This window comes from Apodemus sylvaticus, chromosome 1, assembly GCF_947179515.1.
Source record: "Apodemus sylvaticus chromosome 1, mApoSyl1.1, whole genome shotgun sequence".
NCBI lineage: Eukaryota > Metazoa > Chordata > Mammalia > Rodentia > Muridae > Apodemus > Apodemus sylvaticus.
In genome coordinates this window covers 17712305-17738095 of record NC_067472.1, presented here as the reverse complement: position 1 = coordinate 17738095, position 25791 = coordinate 17712305, and the positions used below count along the sequence as shown (strand labels likewise).

At 48.5% G+C, this 25791-nt stretch overlaps 1 protein-coding gene across 2 annotated transcripts in view; it reads right to left on the bottom strand.

Moving 5' to 3' along the window:
* Window positions 1–25791, bottom strand: part of Dnmbp (dynamin binding protein) — a 96597-nt gene that overhangs the window by 46434 nt on the left and 24372 nt on the right. The window contains exons 2-4 of one of the 2 annotated variants that reach the window (XM_052185364.1): window positions 20578–20732; window positions 18901–19023; window positions 8316–10307 (exon numbers count right to left, since the gene is read on the bottom strand). In XM_052185364.1, the coding sequence (XP_052041324.1) occupies window positions 8316–10307; window positions 18901–19023; window positions 20578–20722 (2260 nt within the window). In that variant the 5' untranslated portion in view covers window positions 20723–20732. The remainder of the gene's footprint in view (window positions 1–8315; window positions 10308–18900; window positions 19024–20577; window positions 20733–25791) is intronic. The other variant, XM_052185374.1, reaches the window with a different exon arrangement.

Genomic DNA, 25791 nt, shown 5'->3' with positions numbered 1-25791 from the left:
AGGGTTTCTCTGTGTAGCCCTGGCTGTCCTGGAACTCACTCTGTAGACCAGGCTGGCCTCGAACTCAGAAATCCTCCTGCCTCTGCCTCCCAGAGTGCTGGGATTAAAGGCGCGCGCCACCACACCCAGCGATCTTGCTTATTTCTAATCCGACTGAAAACAAAGGTTACTTTCCTTTTATCCCAGCACTCAGGAGTTTGGGGCAACCTGGTCTATACAGCAAATTTTAGGCCAGCCCGGGTTACATAGGGAGACTCAGAGTTTAAAAAATAAATAAATAAATAAATAAATAAATAAATAAAAGCCCAAACAACAACAGAAAGATTAACCACACTCTAGTTGGGCACTGTGCTATACAGCTATAATAATTTCAGAGAGTGGTACTGGGAGGAGGAAGGGTGGATCCTGAAACTTGAGACCTGCTACAGCTACATGTGAGATACTATTTAAAAACGGGGAGAGGCAGAGGCTAGCGCAGCAGGCAAAGGCCTCTGCCAAGCAACCTGTTACCTGAGTTCAAGGCTGAAAGTTGTCCCTGGCCTCCTTCCTCATGCCAGGGCACATATACATGAACGTAATTTTTAAATTTCAGAAAAGGGAAGGTGGGAGGGTGGTAAGCTGGCTCACCTGGTGAAGTGCTGGTCGCCTAGCCTGATAGCCGGGCTTCAGTCTCCCAAACCCAAGGGGCAGAAAGAGAAAACAGCTTCTGCAATCTGTTGTTCTTGACCTCTGGCCTCACACACACACACACACACACACACACACACAGAGAGAGAGAGAGAGAGAGAGAGAGAGAGACTGAGACCGAGACTGTTTGGGAAAACAAAGTTCTCTAGCAACAGTACCTTTGTCAAAACAGTCCTGATAAGGAAAGTGCAGCTGGTAGGTGGCCAAGGGAAGAGAAAAAGAGAAAGCTACACTGAGGTAAGAAGCCAGGACTTATGGATGGTGGGAGGGAGACTGAAATGGAGAGAGCTGCCTACCGCAGGGGAAATGAGCTGGGTCGCTGTTTGTAGTTTATTCTGGGGCTCAATCCAGGGCTTCCCACACTCTGCCACTGAGTGGTCTACACCCCCAGCCCTGTGTCTGTGGCTGGACTGGAACTCGCTATATAGACCAGGCTAGCCCAGAACTTAGACTTAAAGGCATGAGTTACCATATCTGGCTTCCTCATAGCTTCGAATGGTTAGCTTTCTCCTTTGCAAGTCTTTCTTAGCTTTCCTTCTCCCTGACTCCCAGGCCTGTGCTGGTCTATAGCCTCGGTGCCCAACATGCGATGCCGGGAGGGCTCTGGTGCTAAGCTCTGGATCACAATCTTCTCCAACCCCTGTTAGTTAGCCTGTGGCAGTGCTCAAGGAAGTTGGAGCCAGGGGCTGCAGAGACAGCCTGGAGTGTTTGCTAGTCAAGCATGAGGACTGGAGTCTGACCCTAGAACACCAACAAAAGCTGGGTGCTAAAGTTCAGATTTCTAAAACCGGGAGGTGGAGACAGGTGGATCACTGGGGCTTCTTTCCCTGAAAGCTGGGCCTGATTGGAGAACCTCAGGCCAGTGAGATGTTGTCTCAGAAACAAGGCAGAGGACAGAGAACACCTGAGCCATAGCCCTAAGGTTGACCTTTGCCTTTCATACCATACTCATGCGCGCGCGCGCGCGCGCGCGCACACACACACACACACCCTTCCTTTACAGTGTGGTTCCTACTTATTCAACACAACTGCCTGTTGTAGCTTGGTCTGGACACCAACCCGGGCACACTCAGGGACTGACAGCATGATGGGGGTCTCAGGTTAGCTCAAGTTCTTTTGCTATGTCCTGCAAAGTCTGTAAACTCGGAAGTACCTGGTCTACCACAGTTTCCCACCCTGTGCTTGACCCTGAGCATGAGGAAATAAGGTTTGCAAAGTCACCCTACAAGCTGCAAACAACTGTGACTCGCTGCTCAGTCATAATCAAATAAACAATCCCGACTCCATTAAACCATTAGCCCTAAGAGGACAGACAGAGGATTCACAGGTTCAGACTGTGTTTGGTGTTTTGTACCAGCTGATTTAACTAGGCAATTCGCACTGAGCCAACACCCTCAAGCAGATGCCACGTGGCTAAGGGTACTTGCTCTCTTCCTGAGTACTGACAGCCTAGAAAAAGGAAAAGATTATTATCATCTTACTTTTTCACTCCTTGGCGGGGTGATACCAGGATTGAATGAAGGGTCTTGTAGGACCCACGCAAACATTCTTCCCCTGACCTACACCCTCGCTTTCTACACTTTTAACATCTGGAAAAAAAAAAAAGAAGCACAAATTGGTCTGACTATATTATTTATTTTTGAGAAGGGGTCTCACTCTGTAGCCCTAGCTGGCCTGGAACATAGAGATCCCCCTGCCTCCGTCCCCCAAGTGTTGAGATTCCCCGTGTGCCATCACAACTGGCTCAGGTTTGGATAGTTTATCCTATTTTATTACTTGGAGAAAGAAATATTATACCAGAGACATTTCGAGCAGTTTTTAGAATGATATTTTTTATAGAGACAAAACCTGCGTCGCATATTTTGATTATCTCTAGAATATTACAGATTGCTTTGCTGTTCCTTACCAGCAATCTTCAGATTGTTAATCTACTGGCTTTCTTCAGTGTGCCTTAGATCCCACTCAGTGTTTTGTTGAAAACAGAACTTTCCTTAAAAACATGCTCTGATCTCATTTACAAGTCATCATTAAAAATCACTCTGAGACTGGTGTGGCAGCACACATACCTGCAGTCAAAAGTTCAAGGCCAAGGGCTAGAAAGCTGGCTCAGTGGGTTAGGGGGCTTACTGTACAAATAGAAGAACCTGGGTTCGAGTCCTCAACACCCACATTAAACAAACAAATGAACCTGGCATAATCACATGGGCCTGTAACCCTGGGACTGAGGATTGGCGTATGTGTGTGATTGGGAGTTGTGGGTCCGGCAGACTGAGGCAGGAAGATGGCTGGTGCTTGCTAGCCCGCTGGCCTAGCCAAACAACAGTGAGCTAGAGGCTCGGTGAGAAACCCTATCTCAAGCAGATAAAGCAGAAAGTAGTAGAGCCACCCAACATCCTCTGATATTGGCACACCTGTGCCTGGGCACACATGAGTATACAAATGCATATGTCATACATGCACACAAACACATGCACACATGCCCCCCCCAACACATTTTCCAAGCCAGCCAGGATTAGACAGTGAGACCCTGTCCCTGTCTCAAATAAACAGTCTCGTGCCTCTTGTAGACCTCTTTCCTGACATTACGTTAGAGACAAGAATGACAGAAGCTGGAAGCTGGGTTTGTGCTGAGTGGGAGGCTGACTCACTCCACACTGAGGGCAAACAGTGGAGTTCCCGCACTGAGAGGAACTCTGTAGGCTGTAGGCATGGCTCAAAAGCTGCAGGACAGAAAGTGTGATTAACCAGAGACCAGTGTCAGTTGGATCACTAGAGTTTCAGACATGTGCAAGTGAGCGATACCATGAATGTGCCTTTCTTACTAACCGCCTTTCTTACTAACCGGTGTGAGCTGGTGCTTGGCTCAGACTGAATGCCAGTGTTTGCGGAGGAGGAATTCATGCACATGGAAACTGTATCAAATTCAGGTATGTGAGCCTCACCTAGAGATGAGAAAGAACTATGACAGGCTAGAACCGGCCTCTCCCAGGACTCAAGCACTCGGCAGCTCCAACTACAACTTCTAAAAGTAACAAATTCTAAGAAACCCAATGCAACTTCTAAAAGTAACAAATTCTAAGAAACCCAATGTCATCTGGGTGCTGCTGGTGGTGTACACCTTTCATCCCAGCACTCACAGGCAGAGGCAGGAGGATCTCTGTGAGTTCAAGGCCAACCTACTCTACATAGTGAGTTCCAAGATAACAGGGCTACCCAGAGAAATTATGTTTCAAAAAACTAAAAAGAGAACACAGGAATCAAAGTGTGTGAGGACTGACCTAGACTGTGTCTGCTGCCTAGAGAGGCACCGCTGTAGAGGAAGCCCCTGGCTTGCTCATCCTCTGCCCACATGACTGGAACTCCAAGAGGGAAGCAACACTTCTAGAATGTTCATCACGCCATACCCTGCTCTCAGCAAAAATAAAGATATTTTTTAGATAACACTGGCTTGGCCCGTGCTTATGCCAAATGACATGTCCCCTCAGGACAATCTATAACTACCTTGTAGCACTCTACCTTAATACATATGATAATTTGAAATGTAAAACTCCCAATTCCCAGTCAGAGCCAAACGCTGCTTATCTAGCCTATGGATTTTCCTATAATGAAGTCTAAGTTATTTGGACCCTTCACATTAAAAAAAAAAAAAGCTAAAAAAATTAGAAGAAATATAAAAAACATCTTAAAAACTATCCAAATGCTGAGCTAATAGTACATAATTATAGGTTACCAAAGGGCGCCTCAGGCAGAAGGGGCACTTAGCAGTTAGAACATGGTCTGCTCTTAAATAGACTATCGGGTTCCATGCACCCACTTCAGGGGGCTCACAATTGCCTGTGTCTCCAGCTTCAGGGGGTCTTGGAACCATATAGAGTGTTAAAACTAATAAAAAATAAAACCTAAAAGAACCAGCAACAGAGGAAAACTAGAATCCTAAAAACATTGTGTGAAGGTATTTGCCAATCTCTTCCCACCTTGAGCCTGAACCTTGTCAATCACCTTCTGACAGAGGTCAGACACGCACACCCATTAAAATAAATACATAAAAAAAGCAATAAAAAGCCCCCCCCCCCAATAGGTGAGATACTTAGAAAATGAGAGAAAAGACTGGGACTCTCCTACGAGAAAAAAGCTTAACATTAGAGAAGCTGGTTGAAGGACCCACCACCGTGATTAACCAGCAGTGGGACACACTCAGACCAGGGGAGAGGACTGGAGACACTCCCCACCCAGGTGAGTGCTCAGGCAGTACCAAGGGTGCAGGGCGCAGGGCACAGGGTGCAGGGCGCAGGGCACAGGGTGCAGGGCGCAGGGCCCAATCCCTTGGCTCAGAGCTGTTGTCAAGTGTGTGTCTGGGAGACCATATGCTTGTGACCCTGCATGCTCATAAAAACAATTCACACTTTCAAATAAAACACATATTAGTGAGCTTATTTACACTTACGATCTGTGAAAACTGTAGCATCCTGCAACTCCAACTCCAGGGCATCTCATATTCATTCTCTCTCTCTCTCTCTCTCTCTCTCTTTCTTACACACACGCACACACACATACACACACACAAGTACATGTAAATAGAAATAAAAATACATCTTAAAAATAGTTCCACTAAGACTTAGCATCTTTGAACCATACAAAACTATCAAACAATAATGTCACCATAGAAAAAGAAAAAAATTTCATGTTGTTTTGTTTTTGTTTTTAGAGACAAGGTTTCTCTGTGTAGTCCTGGCTGTCCTGGAACTCTCTCTGTAGACCAGACTGGCCTCGAACTCTCAGAGATCCACTTGCCTGTGCCACTGCATGCCACCACGCCTGGTAAAAAGAAAAACTTAGCAGTAGAAAGGAAACTGAGGCTGATGGGTAGCATCAGATACAAAAGCAAAATGAACCAAAGGGCAGAAGCTGCTAGGGATGCTCTCATGACGTCGTAGTTCAGGGTCTTAGGAGCAGCAGCCACAGTGGACTGGCTGTGTGGTCTGCACAGGGCTGGATGGTTTGCTGCAGTAACTGTCTGGTAAGCGGCTGGCAGTCTGCAGGACCCAGGAGTCCATGCTCAAAATGACAGAGCAGGTCACCAAGGCTGCAGGAATTCCAAGCGCTCAGGTGGCTGTTACAGGAACACTTGACTGAAAGATTGCTAAGCACCGATCCCATGGCTCAGGGACAAATGCTCCCACTCAGCACAGGTCGCCAGCGGCCCAGTTACATTGAGCTTGCTCTAGGACCCTTCCAATTGCCTCGTCTTAGAACTGGACCACATTCCTTGGCACATAGCCCTTGGATAGAGGTTTCCTTATTCTCTCAGCTCCAGCTGATTTCTGTCTTTTAGAAAATGACTCAATTTTGAGTCTTCCAATAATACTTTCTCTTAATGGATCCTTAAAAGATGCATCTAGGGCCAGGCAGTAGTGGCACACTCCTTAAATCCCAGTACTAGAGGCAGAGGTAGAGGCAGGGGCAGGGGCAGAGACAGAGGCAGGGGCAGGGGCAGGGGCAGGGGCAGGGGCAGAGGCAGGGGCAGATGCAGAGGCATAGGGGCAGAGGGGCAGGGACAGAGGGGCAGAGGAGCAGAGGGGCAGGGGCAGAGGCAGGGGCAGGGGCAGGGGCAGAGGCAGGGGCAGGGGCAGAGGCAGGGGCAGGGGCAGGGACAGAGGGGCAAAGGAGCAGAGGGGCAGGAGCAGAGGCAGAGGCAGGGGCAGAAGCAGGTGGATTTCTGTGAGGCCAGCCTGGTCTACAGAGTGAATTCCAGGATAGCCAGGGCTATACAGAGAAACGGTGTATCAAAATAAACCAAACTCAAACCCAAACAAAACAAAACAAAACAAAAAACCCAAAAGATAGATATATGAATGTATCCTTCCATCCATCCATCCATCCACCCATGCACCCACGCACCCAGTCCCCACCCACCCACCCATCCATCCATCCATCCATCCATCCATCTATCCACCCACCCATCCATCCATCCATCCATCCATCCATCCACCCACCCATCCATCCATCCATCCATCTACCCACCCACCCACCCACCCACCCATCCATCCATCCATCCACCCACCCACCCATCCATCCATCCATCCATCCATCCATCCATCCATCCATCCATCCATCCATGTAAGTGTTTTGCCTGCATGCAAGTATGTGGACTGCATGCATACCTGGTAGTCTGGAAGACCAGAAGAAGGTGCTAAATTCTCTGGAATTGGAGTTACAAACAGTTCCAAGTCACAACGTGGGTGCTGGCAACAGAGCCCAGGCCCTCCTGCAAACACTGAGCCACCGCTCTGCGCTTTAGTGGACCCCTTTCTACACCCAGCTTTAGAGGCCTAAGGTTGACAGGGAGGGAGGCCTGTGCTACCATTCGTCTGCTTTTTCCATCTTTTTCCCTGAGCTGGGCTTTGAAGTTGTGGCAGTTCTCCTGCCTCAGCCTCGAATGCTCAGATTAAAGGCCTTCTCCACTCTATCATTTTCCTGTGAGTGTGATGAATGGCGAGCCTCCTGAGCGGATGGAGGAGATGGCTTAAAGAGCCTGCTGCATTCGCACAGGACCAACATTCAAGTCCTCGCACCCCTGTAAACAGCTGGGTGTGGTGGCCTAGGCCTCTACCCTCAGCACAGGGGAAGTAGAGGCAGGTGGGGCTCACTGGTCAGCCAGGCCAGAATAATTGGCCGGCTCTAGACAAGCAGTTCCCGATCTGTGGGTCATGACCCCTTCGAGGGTTAAACAACCCTTTCACAGGGATCACATATAAGAGATCCTGCATATCACACACCTACATGGCAATTCATAACAGTAACAAAAATTACAGTTATGGAATGGCAATGAAAATAATTTTATGTCTGGGGTCACCACAGCGTGAGGAACTGCATTAGAGGGTCGAGCATCAGGAAGGCTGAGAATCACTGCTCTAGGCCAACGACAGACCCTGTCTCAAAAAACATGAGGTGACTGTAGTGGAGTAACAATACCCAAGGCTGACCTCTGACCCATACACACCTACACACGTCTGCATGCATGCCTACACACATCTGCATGTGTGCCTACACACGTCTGCATGCATGCTTACACACGTAGGAAGTAAGACGCGAGGGTAGTGAAAAACGTCAGCTTAAACCTCAGTTCTCTTGGCAGGCTACTTAACGGCTCCAAGTCTTAATTTCTCCCTCTATAGTGGCTCTCTGAACACCCGTCTGTTCAGGACTGAGTGTGTCTTCTCTGTAGATGAATGCTAAGAACAAATGCTTACTAACAGTAAGAGATACAAGCTATTACTACTGAAACATGGCCCCTGATCATAAAGATACGAGTTTCGGCTTTCTCAGAAGTCTTGGCCTGGGAGACTTAAGTTCTTTTAAAACTCATTAAGACAGTCTCCTTTAAGGTCTTCCTATCTGCAATGTACCCTGGATGCCACAGGACACGGTGTTAACAGAAAGTGCACATCTCTGAGGCTGGGCTTCTCTATTTGAACAGTAAATGAAGCCAGAGGACACAGCAGTCACAGATACAGCAAGACAGAAGGAGGGACCGGGAAATGAGGCTGTAAATCTGGGCCAATCAGGACGTTTCTCCCACAGAGAGGCCCTTGTGGAGCCTCCTGGCCGGGACTTACAGTCACACTTACCTCTCAGCTGCTGGAGCTCCAGGTTCAGACTCTGAATCGTGCTCTCATAGGATCTGAGAGTCTCAAGAGCCTCCGCCCTCGACGATTCATCTTGCTTTTCCTCTAACAGCAAGCTCAGCGCTTCCTGAGCTCTGGTGCACACGTCCAAGTCATGTTCCACGTCCTGAATCCTCGCCAGCACAGAGGGGCACAGAAAGGGCTGGGCTGGGCTCTTCTCCATGTGCTCCGAGCTCTCCTTCTCTGGGACCTCCCAACTGGGATGGGCACAGGAGGTGGGCTTGGGGGAGGCTGTGTTCATCCTCTGCTGGGTAGGAGGGGGCAGGGGGGCTGGCCGGGAGGGCCGTACAACCAAGGCGGGCACAGGTTTCGGGCTCTGGTCAACCAGCAAATGGGGAGAAATGGGTGTTGGGGTACAGGGTCTAGGCGGCGGTGGCCTCAGGACCTTTCTCCTCTCGGGGAAAGCCTGTAAGGTCAGTGAGTCTGAGGAACCTCTCACGATATCCTTCTCAGAGTAAAAGTCCATGATTGAGAAGCGGCGTACAATTTTCTCTGGCTCCGTGCTGGGCCCTGATGCACTCTTCTCAAACTCTATCAGCTGTTGGGTCAACTTGGAATCTAGGTCCAGGCTGTCCCCCTGTGACGCTGTGGTTATTTCTGTGGCAGGCCCGCTATCTGGTAGGCCAGGCCTCCTCTCTGGTCTCTCTGGTGCACAGTAGAGGCTGGCAGTATTTTCTGTAGCTGTTTGGTACTTCTGAGCGTAGCTAGCCATGGCTGGATGGCCAAAGTGGCTAGGTCTGTCTAGCCTTGAGGCTGTAAGGGAGGAGGCCCTCTGGAGGTGGGGCACTGGCTTCTGGAGCGAACACCACTGAGTGTACGTCCTTCTCGGAGGCAGGCTGGAATAGTCTCTGGTCCTGGCTTCTAGAGGGACAAGCTCAGAGAATGGGTCTGAGCTTTGGTGGCTCTCTCCTGCTGCTGGTAAACAACGTTGGCTCTTCTGCACTCTGGGACGAAGAGGTACCTGAGGCTGGGAAGAAATACCAGTGACTTCCTCTGAGGGGTCAGGTGTGGAAAGGTCTTTAGCAAGAGGCCTTTCAAGATCCACATCTGGGGAGCTTCCTGAGACATCTTCATCCTGACCAGAGATCTTATCTGCAGTACACTCGGGTGCTACATGATCTTGGGACACAGAGGCTTGTTCTGGAAGAGCACAGTCAGGGCTTTCTTCTTCTTCACACTCCTGTGCTTCCTGTCTTGCTTCTTCCACCACGGGGTCCCCTGACTCACCCGTGGAGTTTTCAGAGTTCTTGGGGAAGCTTTCCTCCTGGGGCTGAGCCGTGGTTTCCTCTGTCCTGTTGCTAGAACATAATTTCACAAAGCGATGGGGAAAAACACCTGTCTTGCCCTTCAGACGTCCTTCCAGCCAGCCATCCTCCAAGGTCCCCAGAATTTGAATTTTGTCCCCGACTTCAAAATCCAACTCATTCGTCTCCAGGGCTTGGAATTTGTAGAGGGCAATCCCATAGTTCCCTGTCGGCTGGTCGTCCTCATCACCCCCACTCTCCACTTCTTCTGGGGAGACATCCACTTCACCATTGACGGTGGAGTCATCTCCACATCCAGAGTTTAGTGACTTATCCACAGTCCTTAGGGGCCCCAGCAGCTCTACAAAACCTTCTGGGAAAATGCCCCTTCGACCCTCTAACTCTCCTTCAAACCAGCCTGGCTCAGGCACCCCGATAATGGTGATCACATCTCCTTCCCTGAAATCTAACTCCTCGTCCAACTGCGCAGAAAGGCCCATGAGGGCCCGGGCTTGGCCCATAGCGTATTCTGAAGGCGGAAGCAGCAGACTCTGTGAGTGCCACTGCCGGCTCTGAGAGGAGAGGCAGAGCTCATGGATGCAAGAGGACGGGAAGAAGCCCCGGGCGCCCCAACAGCTGCGGCCCTGCACCCATCCTGCAGTGGGAGCGCCATCGAGAATCACCAGGTCACCTGGAGAAAGAGAAGCAGAAGTCAGGACCTTGGCCAGAGCCCCAGGGACCAACCCAGGACCAATAGTGCAATCCCCCTTTTGCTGTTGTTGGGACAGGACTGCACTGTGGTTCAGGCTGTCACCACAACTCTCCTGCCTCAGCATCCTCAGTAACCAGTAACCAGCTCTCCAAATAACCAGTATCTCAGGTTATTTTCACGAAACATAAACTAAAAGTTACATTTACCCTAGTGTTTAGATTTACCAATTTTAAAAACACACCCCAAGGTTCTATACATAATCAATTACTGTATAACAAACGCTGGATTATGTAACTATGGATATCATTTTGTGGATTACTAATTTTAATCATACTTTCGCTTTCTACCCCTGGCCAGTGCCTGCATCAACTCTCTGCACAGAGCTGCTCAAGGGATGGAAAACAGCAGCAAACAGTAAGACAGACAGACGGACAGGCGCAGTGGCGCATGGTTCCCAGTCAAACACGCTGGAGAGTGGGCTAGCTGTTCTGGTCTTGTTTTTATATGTTCCTGTGCCTTTAAAGGGATTTACTGTATATGTATTGCTGTTTGCCTACATGTATGTCTGGGCACCAGATGTATGCAGTGCCTGAGAAGGCCAGAAGAGGGAGTCGGATATTTTGGAACTAGAACTCTAGGTGGTTGAGTCACTAGTAGATGCTGGGAATTGAACCAGGTCCTCTGCAGAATGAGCCAGGGCCTTCACCTCTCAGTCACCTCTCAGTGCTGTTCTCGATTTCTTTAAAGACATCTGTGTGCACCACCTTCCCACGTGCACGTAAGAGTTAGCTCTCTTTTATGTCCTACGAGTAGGCCTTCAGACAGCGAGCACTCAGCAGCCATGTCACCCTGATGCCTATGCTTTGCCCTCGACTCCCAAGTTCATCACATCCTGTGTCAGCCATTGGCTCCCACTGCTCATGCCCTTGTTTCCTCTAGTTTCTTCTTCAAAGCACGTCTTCCATTTGTTAATTCTCATTGCTAACGCCCTAGCCTGGTCTAGCACCCTAGCCTGGTCTAATCCCCACTGTCTCCCCTTTGAACTTTTATCCCAACATCATTTCTTCCAGCCTACCAAATGATAAACGGGCCAATTTACTTTACCACATCCTTTTGCTCAAGCTTTAGTCATGAGCCATGGCGCCCTACTGCTCTCCAGTTTCTTCCCTAATAACCCTTCTTTGTTTTCTGAGACAGGGTCTTACTCCAGAGCATGGGCTGGCCTGAAACTTGTGCCAGTTCTCCTACCTCAGACTCCCAGGTGCTAGGAACAATCCTATTCTTATCGACTGAAATCAATACAACATGTTTGTTCTGCACACACTCTGAAGATGTTTCCTCACAGGGCACCAATGGGCTATTCTGTCTTTGCCGCATCCGAGTGTGGCTCAGGTTTCGTCCGGTCCTAGCGTCTCTGCTCTCCAACAACCCATCATGATCTCACCCATGATATGAGACCCAGGCTAACAAGAGAGTTTTTACTTTGTTTTGCCTTGGAGACAGGGTAATTCAGGCTGGTTAAAAACTTGCAATCCTCCTGCCTCAGCCTTTCAAGTGCCTGCAATAAAAGCATGTACTAAATACCCTGCTGAACCCCAAATCTTTACCATTGCTTCTGTCTCATTTGAAACCTCAGAAGTCTTCCTTAAAGTGCCTTAGGCACTCACATCAGCTTGGGGACCACCTGTGGTCTACCGTGTGGTCTACCAATGAGACCCCCACTTGGTCTCTTCAGTCCTGGTGTTTGTATCTCCACACTGTGCACGGCACCGGACATAACAGTGTACATTTAGTGGCAGACACCTCACATATTTTTCACTTCTTTTTACTCTCCTGCCCCCATAATTCTGTAGTTCTTAATTTATGAACCCACATCCACCGGCCAAGGCCTCAGGTCCTGAGAATTACCAGTGCCCGCCCCCACAGCCCTACGGTCTGCCATGCAGGCCACAGGGGGAAGTCACTGGTGACATGACTGCTCAGACACAATGGGTCTCTTGGTGAACAGGAAAATCAAAGCATGCCGTAGCTCCCACTCAGCCAGCCTTCAATGCCTGGCTTACTTCTGGCAGTGCTGTTTGTTGCCCAGACCTCGGCGAGCCTGGACAATAGGGCTGTTCTCTCTATTCCCACAGAGCGGTTCTGATGAGCTTCTCTTCCGGGCAGCCAGTCACTCTGCTGTGAGTGATTCACAGATAATAAAGGTGGACTTTCAAAACAAGACAACGCCCCGCTCCCCACCCCCAACACACAAGCTATACTTTTGACAGCACTTTACTTTAGTCTGACACTACCCACCTTAACGGTTTTTGATTGCTTTTTTCCCCATACCTGGTAACTGCCTTTATTCTATAGGCCTAACTGTTCCTGGGGTGGGGGTTTGGGTTTTTGTTTGGTTGATTGGCTTGGTTTCTCTGTTTATTTTTTTGTTCTTAAAAAGTTCCCTGTTTTCATTAGTCAAACAAGCTACTCCCCGGAGTCCTGACTAACTCTTTAGGAGTGGCGGATACCCTGCAGTTCTAGCCTTCACAAATGCCAATAGAAAGAAGTCCTGGATTGGCGGGAGCAGGTTTGGGATCAGAGGTGTGGAAGCCATGGCGACCTCAGGGCTGCTCTGGCCTTTGGCCCAGCCATGGTGCTAGCTTCTCTGGCTGCAATTTTTATTTGATCAGGAAGTGGTTTAGAAGTAAGATTATAGGAAGGAATATAGGTCTTGTTTGAGTCTGTAACAAGCAGTCCAGCTCTGCAGCGCTGGCCTCCTCCTTGAGGACACTCATGGGGCTAACTGCCCGGGGGCTATGTGCTTTGTGCAGGCCTAATTAGAGTTTCCTCCCAATACTTTAATACTGGCATTAGGATTTAGGATTCTTAGCCAGGCGTGGTGGTGCACGGCTGTAATCCCAGCACTCTGGGAGGCAGAGGCAGGCGGTTTTCTGAGTTCGAGGCCAGCCTGGTCTACGGAGTGAGTTCCAGGACAGCTAGGGCTACACAGAGAAACCCTGTCTCGAAAAAACAAAAATCAAAAAAAAAAAAAAAAAAAAAAAAAAAAAAACCAAAACCAAACCAAACCAAACCAAAACAAAACAAAACAAAAACCAAAAAAGAAAAAAAGATTTAGGGTTCTTGTGCTTTGACTGATAAAGATCAGTCGGCATTATTTATAAATCATCACTGATTTTATTGGCCTTTTGAGAGGAGGTAACCCAGACTGCAAGGCTTAGACAGCCATAAACATTTGCTCAATTAAATTGAGTCCCATCTGCTCAGGAAACAGGTAACTTCCTGGGATGCTGGGAATTGTAGTTCTTGGTAACTATGGTGGCCTACAGGTTTGTACTTTCCAGCCCCTGTAACACTCAGCTGGGAAATTCTAGAATGGTCCTGACCAAAGTCCATCTCTTGGTCAGTAGTAACTATTCAATAAAGCTTTTAATTTGGACCAAAATGGTGGAGTTGGTTTTTCTGGAGAATCTAAGGATGAATACATTCTCTTATAGGAGGAATGATGGGTGCATCCCATAATATGCAGCCCTTTCTTATTCTTACTTTCCTGATGGTTCTGTCTTTTGCTTGCCATATTCTTTTTTCCTTTCCTTTTCCTTTCCTTTTCTTTTTTGCTCCACTGTTTGTTCTCTAGTTTTTACTTTTTGGACAGTTGGTGACTTTAGCCACTCTGACTCTTCTAGAAGACAGTTTTGTTTCCGAATCTGAAACAATTGCTTGGCTTCAGGGAGGGGGGCAAGAGTGACACCTGCTGGAAGAGTTACTGGTGACTCCAATCCCAGAAGACTCCAGGGACTATCCAGCACACAACCACCTCACAGAATGAAGGAGTGAACAGGCCTGGGCACATCAAAACCGAGGAGCCAGAGCTTCTCTCTGCCTGGTCCTCACTCCAACCCCAGCAATCCCAACAGCTATATAGGGATGCCATCGTCTCCAACTGTTACTTAAGGAAACTGGTCTGAAAGTTGCAAATACCTAGTCAACATCACAGCGACTCCATAGCGCATGGCAACGATGGATTTAGATCTAGGGCCATCAGCAATCTACCCTCTAGGCCATAGTACCCACTTTTAACACTACTCATAACACAAACACAAGTTATGTACCTGTTTGCATGCATGCACATGCACACACGCACGCTCATGCACACACACACACACACAAACACGTTTTCTCTTTTGGCAATTTCATTTACTTTTCTTTTGTGTGTATGGTTGTATTGCTTGCATGGTTGTCTGTGCGCCCTGTTTGTGTGGTCCCAAAGAGGCCAGAAGAGGGAGTCGGATCCTCTAGAATTGGAGAGACAGATGATTGTGAGCCTCCATGTGGGTACTGGAAATTGAACCTGGGTCCCCTGGAACCAGTGCCCAGGTCACTGAGCCATCTCTCCAGCTACTCTTATTAATCTTAATGATAATTCTTGAATGTAACTTAATAACAACTAAAAAGGCAGTATGGTAAAACACAAAATGGCTCCCATGTAGCCCAGGCTGGCTCTGGCACTGAAGACAACTGAGCTTCAGGTCTTTCTGCCTCTATCTCCTGAATGCTGGGGTTGCTCACACTGAACCCCGGGCTTTGTGGACGCTGGTCAAGCAGACTACCAACTGAACTCCACTCTTAGCACCCCAATACTCTTAGTGCCCCAATACTCTTAAACATTTCCACATCTCCTTCTGATCCATTTATCAGCAAAGTCCTATATACATAGAAGAGAAGCTATACCACTACTGTGCCGGCTGGTTTTAAGTCAGCTCGACACGCAAACGAGAGTTATCTGAAGGGAGGGAACCTCAACTGAGAAGACACCTCCTTAAGATCTGGCTGTAAGACATTTTCTCAATTAGTGATTGAAGGGGGAGGGCCCAGCACATTGTGAGTGGGGCTACCTATGGGCTGGAGGTCCTGGGGTGTTTTTAAGCAAGCCAGGGGAAGCAAGCCAGTAAGCAGCACCCCTTCCATGGCCTCTGTGTCAGCTCCTGGCTCCAGGTTCCTGCCCTGTATGAGCTCCTGTCCTGACATCCTCAATGATGACCAGTGCTGTGGAAGTGTGAACTGAATAACCCCCTCCTCCCCAGCTTGCCTTCCGTCATGGTGTTTATCACAGCAATAGAAACCCTAACTCAGACAGCTACAGAGAAGGTTCCTAGGGGCAGATCAAAACGATACCACAGGGATTTGGATAAACAACCGTAGAGGGCAGGGTTAAAGGAATGCATATTCTGCTCTGAAAATCAGGGAACCTCAGACTTACATCTGATAAGCTGTGTGCAGTCTAAAACAATATTTCATTCTGTAGTAACTTTGATTCCAAATACCAAAATTAATTCTTGCTGATGTGATGTGCAATATAAAGAAACAAAAGGAATTAAACATAACTTCAGTGTGTCAAGCTTCTCAGAAAGGGACAATTGGACCTCTTTGTCCAAGAAAGCTTGGCTTTCTCAAATCAGAAGCCATGTTAACAATAGGAGGAGAGGTCCTTGTTCCTCTGAAGGCTCTAAAGATGCCCCAGTGTAGGGGCATCAAGGGCAGGGAGGTGGGAGGGGGTGGGTGGAGGAACACCCTCATAGAAGCAGGGGGAGGGAAGATGGGATAGGGGCTATCAGGGAGGGGGGAAACTGAGAAAGGGGCTAACCCTTGAGATGTAAATAAAGAATATATCCAATTTAAAACAAAAGAAGCCATATTAAACCATGAGACATGCCAGGCACATGATGAAAGCCCAAGAGTTAGCTCAGCTCTTTCTAGTCCTCTCCCCTGTGGATCCCCATCCCGGCATCCTCCACACCCCCCCCCCGTGAACCCCCACCCCGGCATCCTCCGCCCCCCGTCCTTCCCCCTCCCCGCCCCCCCCCCCGTGAACCCCCATCCCGGCATCCTCCCCTCTCTCCTGTGGACCCCTGTCCTGGGATCCTCCCCCCACCTCCCGTGGACCCTCGTCCTGGGATCCTCCCCCCACCTCCCGTGGACCCCCGTCCTAGCATCCTCCCCCACCTCCCGTGGACCCCCGTCCCGGCATCCTCCCCTCTCTCCCGTGGACCCCCGTCCCGGCATCCTCCCCCACCTCCTGTGGACCCCCGTCCCGGCATCCTCCCCTCTCTCCTGTGGACCCCCGTCCCGGCATCCTCCTCTCTCTCCTGTGGACCCCCGTCCCGGCATCCTCCCCTCTCTCCTGTGGACCCCCGTCCCGGCATCCTCCCCTCTCTCCTGTGGACCCTCGTCCCGGCATCCTCCCCTCTCTCCTGTGGACCCCCGTCCCGGCATCCTCCTCTCCTGTGGACCCCCGTCCCAGCATCCTCCCCCACCTCCTGTGGACCCCTGTCCCGGCATCCTCCCCCACCTCCTGTGGACCCCCGTCCCGGCATCCTCCCCTCTCTCCTGTGGACCCCCGTCCCAGCATCCTCCCCTCTCTCCTGTGGACTCTCATCCCGGCATCCTCTTCCTTTGGACCCCATGTTAAGCTTTTTAGGTTTAACAGGTCACAAGGAGTCACTTAAGTCCTGATTCATGGACTCAGCAGTTAAGATCATGTCCTACTCCGGAAGAGGACCAGAATTTGGTTCCCAGCACCCATGTGGCAGCACACAGCATCTCTAACTCCAGTTCCAGGGGATCTGATGCCCTCTCTGGCCTCTGTAGGCACCAGGCATGCACATGGCACACAGGTACACAGGCAGACACCTGTGCATGAAAGTTTTTGTTTGTTGGTTAATTAAGAATATAGATACAGGGCTGGAGAAACAGCTCAGTGGTTAAGAGCACTTGCTTTTCATGCAGAGGATCATAGTTCAGTTCCCAGTGTCCACACAGACTCACAACCACCTGTGACTTCTGTCCAGTGGGGCTGATGTCCTCTTCTGAGTGTCACAGGCACTATGTGTGCATGTTTGTCTTCACTAGGAGCCAGGATTAGGACAATGTCCAGAGCTGGAGATGTGACTGGGTAGCTGGCTGCTGGCCTCTCTGACTAGTGCGTTCATGGCCTCAGGTTCAACCTCCAACACTGAAACATATATACATACATACATACAGACAGACAGACAGACAGACAGACACACACAGACAGACAGACAGACAGACAGACAAGGCTATGCTGTCTTCTGTGCATGGCCCAGAGAGATGCCAAGAGGCTTTTGCCCTTTCTCCATCCTACCTGGAGAAGTACCTACCCTCGACTCCAGACTGCTGTTTGGCTAGCTACGAGCAAGGTCAAAGATCCTGCTGTATCCTCATAGTCTACACTGACTTCTAACCAGGAGTGGGGTGGGAGGGGTTGGGGGGCAGAATCTGAGTACAGGCTAACATGCAGGAAATTCCCACAACATTGAAGAGGAACATAAGAAAAGAAATCCAATATTCTTTTCCTCTTATTGAAGTTTGCTAGGTCTCAGTTCCTCTCTCACTGTTTCTGTCTCTGTCTCTCTGTCTCTGCCTGTCTGTCTGTCTGTCTCTCTCTCTCTCTCTGCTTGTGTGTAGCCTCTGCTTTCAACATCATATGAAAAGTACAGTTACAACACAAACAACCCAGCTTGCCAGCCCTTCTGTGTTGATATGGTGAGTGAGTCTGGATTGCAAGCCTCAGTCTGCAGCCCTGCTGGTCTCTTAACCAAGTAGATGCATGGAGTGTGTGCCTGTCCATCTTTGGGAGCCACGCCTACTGGAGAACACTGTGAGAAATGCTTGAATCATCCTGGGGATGGGCCAGCACCATCTGCCTACACTGGCTCTCAGGAGAACTTTTACATTGTCCAATGGAAGCACAGTAACAGGCACTCTGACATTTCTCTCACTTGTCAAAATGACTGTCTCCCTGTAGTACATTAGTAAGTAGCAATACATCAGCAAAATGGTACGTGGGGAAGAAACTGGCACTGTCTAAAGTGTCTACAGCATGGAGGAGTAAAAAGGTAACACGGGACAAGGGCACACTGGCGAGCTGCTATCCTGAGGCCACACTTCTGACCTGCAGAAATAATGGTTTGTAATAGCTTCCAAACTATGCCATTATGTATGAAGTACAGTTACTGACACTCTTAGTGTTGAAGATTAGATAAGATCCCTTTGTAGGGACTGAAGAGATGGCTCAGCAGTTAAGAGAATATTCTATTATTCAGAGGGCAGCAGTCTATACACATCAGGTAGCTCCCAACCACCTGTAACTCGGCCACCACAGGAGACCGTCTTCTTGTCACCTCCCCAGGTACCTGCGGCTCACGTGCACATATTCAGATCCATCCTTGCCCCCTACACACACTTAAAAATAAAGATAGGTTGGCACAATGGCTCACACCTTTAATCCCAGCATTCAGGAGTCAGAAGCAGGTGGATCTCTGTGAGTTTGAAGCTAGCCTGGTCTACAGATTAAGTTCCAAGTCAGGGATATATAGTGAGGCTCTGTCTCAAAGAAATACAATCTAAAACATATAAGAATGCATAACTATGAAAGCTAGCGTAAGGCCTCCCCTCACCCCATCATGTCCGTGTGGAGGACTTTGCAGAGATTAACTGCCCGGTGTGAGTGAACCTTTTGCAGGATTCTGCAAACCTTTGGTGCTCTGCTTACCTCGATGGAGGGAAAGGCTGTTCAGCTCCCGAGATATGAATTCGCAGATGCAGACAAATAGCCTCTCTCCCTCTTTCAGACTGGGAATTGTCATGGTCTCCACAAAACTGCTGGGGAACTGTCCTGAGAAATGGAAGTGCACATGGTAAACACAGAGTGTTCTTTTAATCTCAGCCTGTGAACAAGGACTGTTTCTTTTCTGAGTCCATTTACAAATCCTGAGTTGAAAACTGACTTAATGCTAATACTTAGAGAATTTACTGTAGAAAAAGTACAGGGTACAAAAACAGATATCAGCAGAGGACAGAGAATGCAATTTAAAATCAATGATTGGGCCAGTGAGCTGGCTCAGCGGGGAAAGGTGATTGCTGCCAAGCCTGACAGTGAGATCCCCAGGTCCACCAAGGTATGAGGAGAGAAATGAATCTTGCGAGCTGTTCTCTGCTCTTCACATGCTCCACACATGCACTGGTATATGCACACACACATGAACACATACTACATGCCTAAATTAGCATTTACCACCAGCACTCTAGCAAGTTCACTACAAGAGAAAACATGAGTTGTGTATCTTGGTCTTCAGAGCCCTGAAATCCCCCGAAACTAAGGATGCAGGAAACCCATGCACAAAAGCTGTGCACACAGCCGTGGTTCTGAGGAGGCCAATAATGGGTCAGGCAGAGAGAGGACTGTTATGAAGCAGAGCATTTCAGTATGAAGATTTTATAGATGGTGCAGAAAGACGGGGCCTATCAGCTGGAGGACTCAGATTCCAGACCCACTACCTTGGTGGGCGCCATCGTCAGCACCCCCTGGTGTTGCCTTCCTGCCTTCATTTTGCTCTTCTTATCATCCCTTTTAATTTTTTTATTACATCATTTTATGTGCATGTGTGGTTGGGCTGTAAGTCTATCTGTGCATCGTGTGCGGGCCAGCAGAGGGCCTCTGATCCCTCGAATCTGAAGTTACAGATGGTTGGAGTTGCCCTGTAGGTGCTGGGAAGTGAACCCAGGTCCTCAGGAATGGCAGACAGTGCTCTTAACTGCCCAGCCAGCTCTTTAGTCCCCCATCCCATCATTCTTTTTTTAAATAATTAATTTTATGTATATGAGTACGCTGTTGCTGTCTTCAGACACACCAGAAGAGGGCATCAGATCCCATTACAGATGGTTGTGAACCACCATGTAGTTGCTGGGAACTGAACTCAGGACCTCTGCAAGAGCAGTGGTGTTCTTAACCACTAAGCCATCTCTCCACCCCCCACCCCCCCACTCATAAAACAACAGCATTGGGATTTGATAAAGTGGGAGCACCGAAGTTTCTGGCCTCCTCAACTCCTCCCCTTTGACCTCTGTAGCCCCACTGCAGCCTTCAGCCGCGTGGGACGCTACTGATGTTTCCACAGCGCTCCTGCACCGGGGTCACTGAGCAGGCAGTTCTGTCTTATCTGCTCCTTCTCTGAACAGAAGCATCACTTCTACTAGAAAACAATCTAGTCATTTCCCCCAAAGTTGGCAAGTGCTCACAGCGCCGTAAACCAGGACTGTGTCCCACGCTCCAGTCCAGTGCACACAACGCACGTGAGGTAAGGGCTAAGTTAACATGAGGTAAGGGCTAAGTTAACGTGACTGTGTCTGGTTGGATGACAAGGCCCATCATGCGTCACAGCTCGCTCACCTGTCACATCTTCCTTCTTCCCTAGGAGCCAAAATTCATCCACCACGGCCAACACCTCAATGACGTCGCCCACGAAGAGCGGCAGTTCCTCTGAGACGCTAGGGCAGAAGTCAAAGATGGCTCGGACCACGGATCCAGGCTCCATGCTTCCCGGGCTGGAAAGGAAAGGCCGGAGCATGAGAAAGCAGCACTACTTAAGACATGCCGCAAGCATGTTTCTTAAACTCTTACACTTAAGATAGAAAGATAACATAGATATAAAATATAGAAATATAAAGCTGTTTCCTTGAAATAATAATTTCATCCAATTCTCAGTATAACTCTAGAATTGGGAAACTAACACCAATAACACCCCAAACTAACAACACACTCAAAGTGTATCGACAGAAAAGGTCTGAGCTGGGAACTCCAGCTTTCAAGGCAACAGAGGAGGGAGGGAGAGAGGGAGGGAAAATAACATTTTAACATGTTTAAAGTTCTAGGCAATATAGTATTTTAAAATACACTATTTAAAAAACAAACCCTTTACATTACATACAGCATTTCATCCATTTCCCAAGATAACCCTAAGAGCAGGATGTAAATTTACAGGCTCTGTAAATTTAGATAATCTAATTTGCCCAAGGACACAGAGTTAGCAGCAGGCCAGGACTCACTGAGGCATCCCATGCAAAACAGCATAGCACAGTCTGATGCCAGCAGCAGAGCCAGGACTCACACATACACCAAGATTTAAAACCCACAGAAAGCACAAGTCCGCAGAAAGAAGTCCCAGAGATGGTGTCTCCAGGGGACATATAAACTAGCAGGTTGAGTTTTGGTTCTGTGGTCTAACCTGCATTGTCTCAGGTCTGCACTGCAATGGATGAAGGATCCATTGCCCTCATGTGTGTGAGGGCACCAGGGCCCTGGGTGTTCACCCGGGGTAGCTCAGCATGACCAGACATCTTCTCCAAATACCATCCCAGGGGCACCTCCAGCTCTCCAGGCTGGCCAGGGCCCCAGTGGTTCTTTAATTTCCTCAAAGACTCATTTGGTGTTGCTGAATGTGGACATATGTTTTTCATCTCACATATGATCAACCTTATCAAAAGCACCAAGTCAGGCCGGTGAGATGGCTCAGCTGATAAAGGTGACTGTCCCCAAGCCTGGTAACCTGAGTTTGACTCCTAGGACCTATGGCAGGAGGGAGTAGGGGTGTGGCTGGAGGGACAGCAGGAGGGAGTAGGGGTGGGGCTGGAGGGGCAGCAGGAGGGAGTAGGGGTGGGGCTGGAGGGGCAGCAGGAGGGAGTAGGGGTGGGGCTGGAGGGGCAGCAGGAGGGAGTAGGGGTGGGGCTGCAGGGACAGCAAACAGGACTCTCTGCTCTTCCAGGGGCCACGAGCTTGCCTCCCAGCAACTATGTCAAGGCCACATGGCTGCCTGTTAGTCTAGCTCCATGGACGCACATCCTCTTCTGACCTCTGCAGCACCATACACATGGAAAACACACACACACACACACACACACAGAGTAAATAAATATATAAGTATTTTTTAAAAACCAAACGTCTAATGGAACGAGAACAATACAACACCTATAACTATTGTTTGTGACTTTCACTGGTGTGAAAAAAAATGTAGGAGGTATCTAATAAATGGCTCGGTATATTGGTGTTTTAACCATATTACACAGTTACATATTACATAGTTGACTTGTACTGTTGGGTCAAAGTAGCTTCTTCTTCTGTTACTTTTTTTTTTAACAGTAGTGAGATGACAGGTCCACAGCAAAATGGGGAAGTGGCCCCAACAGCCCCTGTCCCCTTCTGACCACAGGCTTCCCGCTTTCATTTTCCTTTTGTGGTGCTGCAGAGAGAACTCAGGGCCTCAAGCATGCCAGACCAGTGCTCTACTGCTGAACACGTATTAAAATCACCTCATTAGCTGTGCCTGGTGGTATACAGCACTTGAGGGGCAGAGAGGCAGGCACACCTCTGAGTTAGGAGGTCAGACGGGTCTACAGAATGAGTTCTGGGTAAGCCAAGGACACACAGAGAGAACTTATTTCGAGAGATAAAAAAAAGAAGCAACACTCAAACCTAGTATTTATATACATATACTCTGAGGAAACAGCTGTGTGCATTTAAAACACTAGGCTCCTATAGCGACGGAGCAAACTTCAAATCCAAGCTTTCATCTTCATTAGCTTTTTCACCCTGGGCACAGTTAACTCTCCGCAATTCTGTTTCCAGGACCTGAGAAACGCAGACATTAATACTTTCACAGTGATCACCGCGATGATGACTGTAGTGATAAGATCAGTGACCAATACTCACACAGTGCTTCCTCATGCTACAAACTGTACAGCGCTCCACGTCAGTGAGTCCTCACGACAACTGACCTGCCCTCGAGTTATTGGTTCCCATCTGGCAGATGAGAACACAGGTTCAAAGTGATAACTCCAAGTCACATAGTAAGTCAGACACACAATGGGAATCCAAATCTGGCTGTCCCCAGAGCCTCACCCAGGATGCTGTGTGACTGTGCCAAGGCATGACAGGCACATAACTGTCTTTACTTACTGGCAGTTACAGCTTCTCAGTAAACATTAGCTTATTAAAAAAATCATTTCCATAGCTAACTACAAGTTCAAATCTGTGTCACTGGCCACCAGAGAAGAAACTGTCTTCAAGTATAAACACTTCAGGTCTTCTTAGTTCAACGTGGTTAATCTAATTTTGACCAGGTTTTAAAATAGGCACATGGGGCCAAGTGTGACTGCGCATGCCTCTCGACCCCAGCACCCGGAAGCAAGACACATATTATGCCTTCCTGACGTCGTCCAAAGATCCCGAGAGAATGTGGATTTCGCGGCCTGCTGGAAGCTAGAAGCAGGCTCAGTCCGTGTGGTGTTGCACTGTATTTAAGGGCAGCTGCGGGCCTAGCTCAGTCCGTGTGGTACTGCACTGTATTTAAGGGCAGCTGCGGGCCTAGCCAGTTAGAGCCTCAGGCCTCTCTGGGTGCTGGTCTGCTTCCAAGTCAGCTGATCTCATCATCCCTCAGCTTCAGTTTTAAAAAACTTCACATATTTTTATTTTATGCGTATGGGTTTTTGCCTGTCTGTATGTCATGTGTGTGCCTGGGCGCCTACCAAAAAAGGATGTCAGATCCCCTAGAATTGAACAAATGGTTGTGAGCCGCCATGTGGGTGCTGGGAATTAATCCTGGGTCCTCCAGAAGAGCAGCCAGTGCTCTTAACCTCTGCATTATCTTCTTAGTCACACCACCCAGTCAGTCTTCCTTCCTTCCTTCCTTCCTTCCTTCCTTCCTTCCTTCTTTCCCTCCTTCCTTCCTTTCCCTTCCCTTCCCTTCCCTTTCTCCCTTTCTCCCTTTCTCTCTTTCTCGCTTTCTTTCTTTCCTTCTTTCTTTCTTTGGAATCGTATTACTATGTAGCCCTGGGTGAAACTCACTATGTAGACCAGGCTAACCTTGGACTCATAGAGATCCACCAGCTACTACCTCCCAAGGGTGGGCGACACAGTGGTCAATTCAATCCAACTTCTAGTTTACAGTCTATAGCACCAACATTACTAAAAGTTCCCAGATAGATGAAAGCAGACAACCTCTGGAAGGCAGGGTGGCACTCCTCTGCAGAGGTAAGGGGCACTCGCTGGCACTGGGGGGATGATGAGGAGGGGGTTCAACAGTTTTCACAAACTCTGAGGCCCCTTTCTTATTTTCTGACTGTCTTCCAGGCATCTGAAGTTGCCAGATGTCAGATTTCTGCAGAAGGAAAGGGTTTTGTTTTTTGTTTTTGTTTTTTTTGTTTTTGTTTTGTGTTAAGCAGAAAACCAAGCATAATATTTGGCAAATCTCTTAGTCATTTATGTTATTAAAACAAATCCTCAGGATCCGGCCAAGATGGATATAACTTTCCAGTGTATTTTCTCAAAGTTCCCACCGTCTGACGGAATGCATGGTTTGCTCTCTGAGCTGTTCGGAACAGGCCTCCGCCCGCTGATTTCGTGCCCTTTAGCCTCGTGAGCTGAAAGGGTTAAGCATTCCTCTCAGCTCCTTTTCACAGTAGGGAAAATGACTCACGCAGAGACTCTGGCTCAATAAAGTCATTTACTGACTGACCTCCTGCTCTGCAGGAATGAGTATACAATCCCCAGAGATACACCCCCTAGAGGGCACAGAAATCACACTCTGTGATTCCTGGGTGCAACTAGGAGGCAGGGCTTGATGGCTTCCACTTTACTTAGGTGACAGACACTCCTGAGTTGACCCTGACCTGTACACAGTCTAAGAAGCACCGACTGTCACCCATGCTGGGGCCATTTAGATGCCTGGGAGTGCGGTTCAGAATTTAATCATTAGTGGCTTCTGCAAAATGTTCCAACTCCAGATGGAAGTTTGCAGAAGAAACTACAGGACAGATGGGCTGAGGGAAAGCTGGGAAATGACTGTCCAATACAGCACGCTGTCAGGGACATCGAGAAGATGCAGAACCCCACCCTTTCTCCTACTGGCGAATACCTAATTCTTCCTCTAAAGAGTAGAAACATAAATATCCTCAGAAAGATGAGTCTCCAAACCCTTTTGGAAGGTAAACTCCAAAGGAGTTTGTGACAGAAGCGGCTGCTGCCCATTTGTCTGCAGGCAGGCAGCAATGTGTGCACAGGAAGGCTTAAGCAACTACCGGAAGCTGACTGGAATACCCGAAACCACTTATACCTCAGCCCCCAGTTCCGCTCACCTAACGTAAACCAACCATCTCTGGTGTAAATGGTTTCAGTCTCCAGTTTGTCTAGGTCTAATAGGGGGTGGGGGTAGGGGGTGGGGATGGTGTGAGCCCTCTAGGCCAAACATTTTTAAAAATATTATCATTATTATTTAGATACACCAAGATCTTACTTTGTAGTCTAGGCTGGTCTTGAACTCATGACGATCCTTTTGCCTCAAGCTCCCCAGGACTGGGATTATAGGCATATGTCACTATGCCCACATCTACCTCTGATTATTGATTTTTTACTTGAATTAAGAACCTTTTTCCTCTCAGCCAAAATTACAATTCTTTTCTGCCCACTAAAATATCAGTGACTAATCTTTTCCCTAAACCTCAATTTTTACATTAGTTGCTTAGAATTTAAACTCTTCCTCTTTTCTATGATTTATAACATAGTTAACAAAGATTTGTCTAGGCAGGCAAGATAGAACCTTGGCTCCAGCAG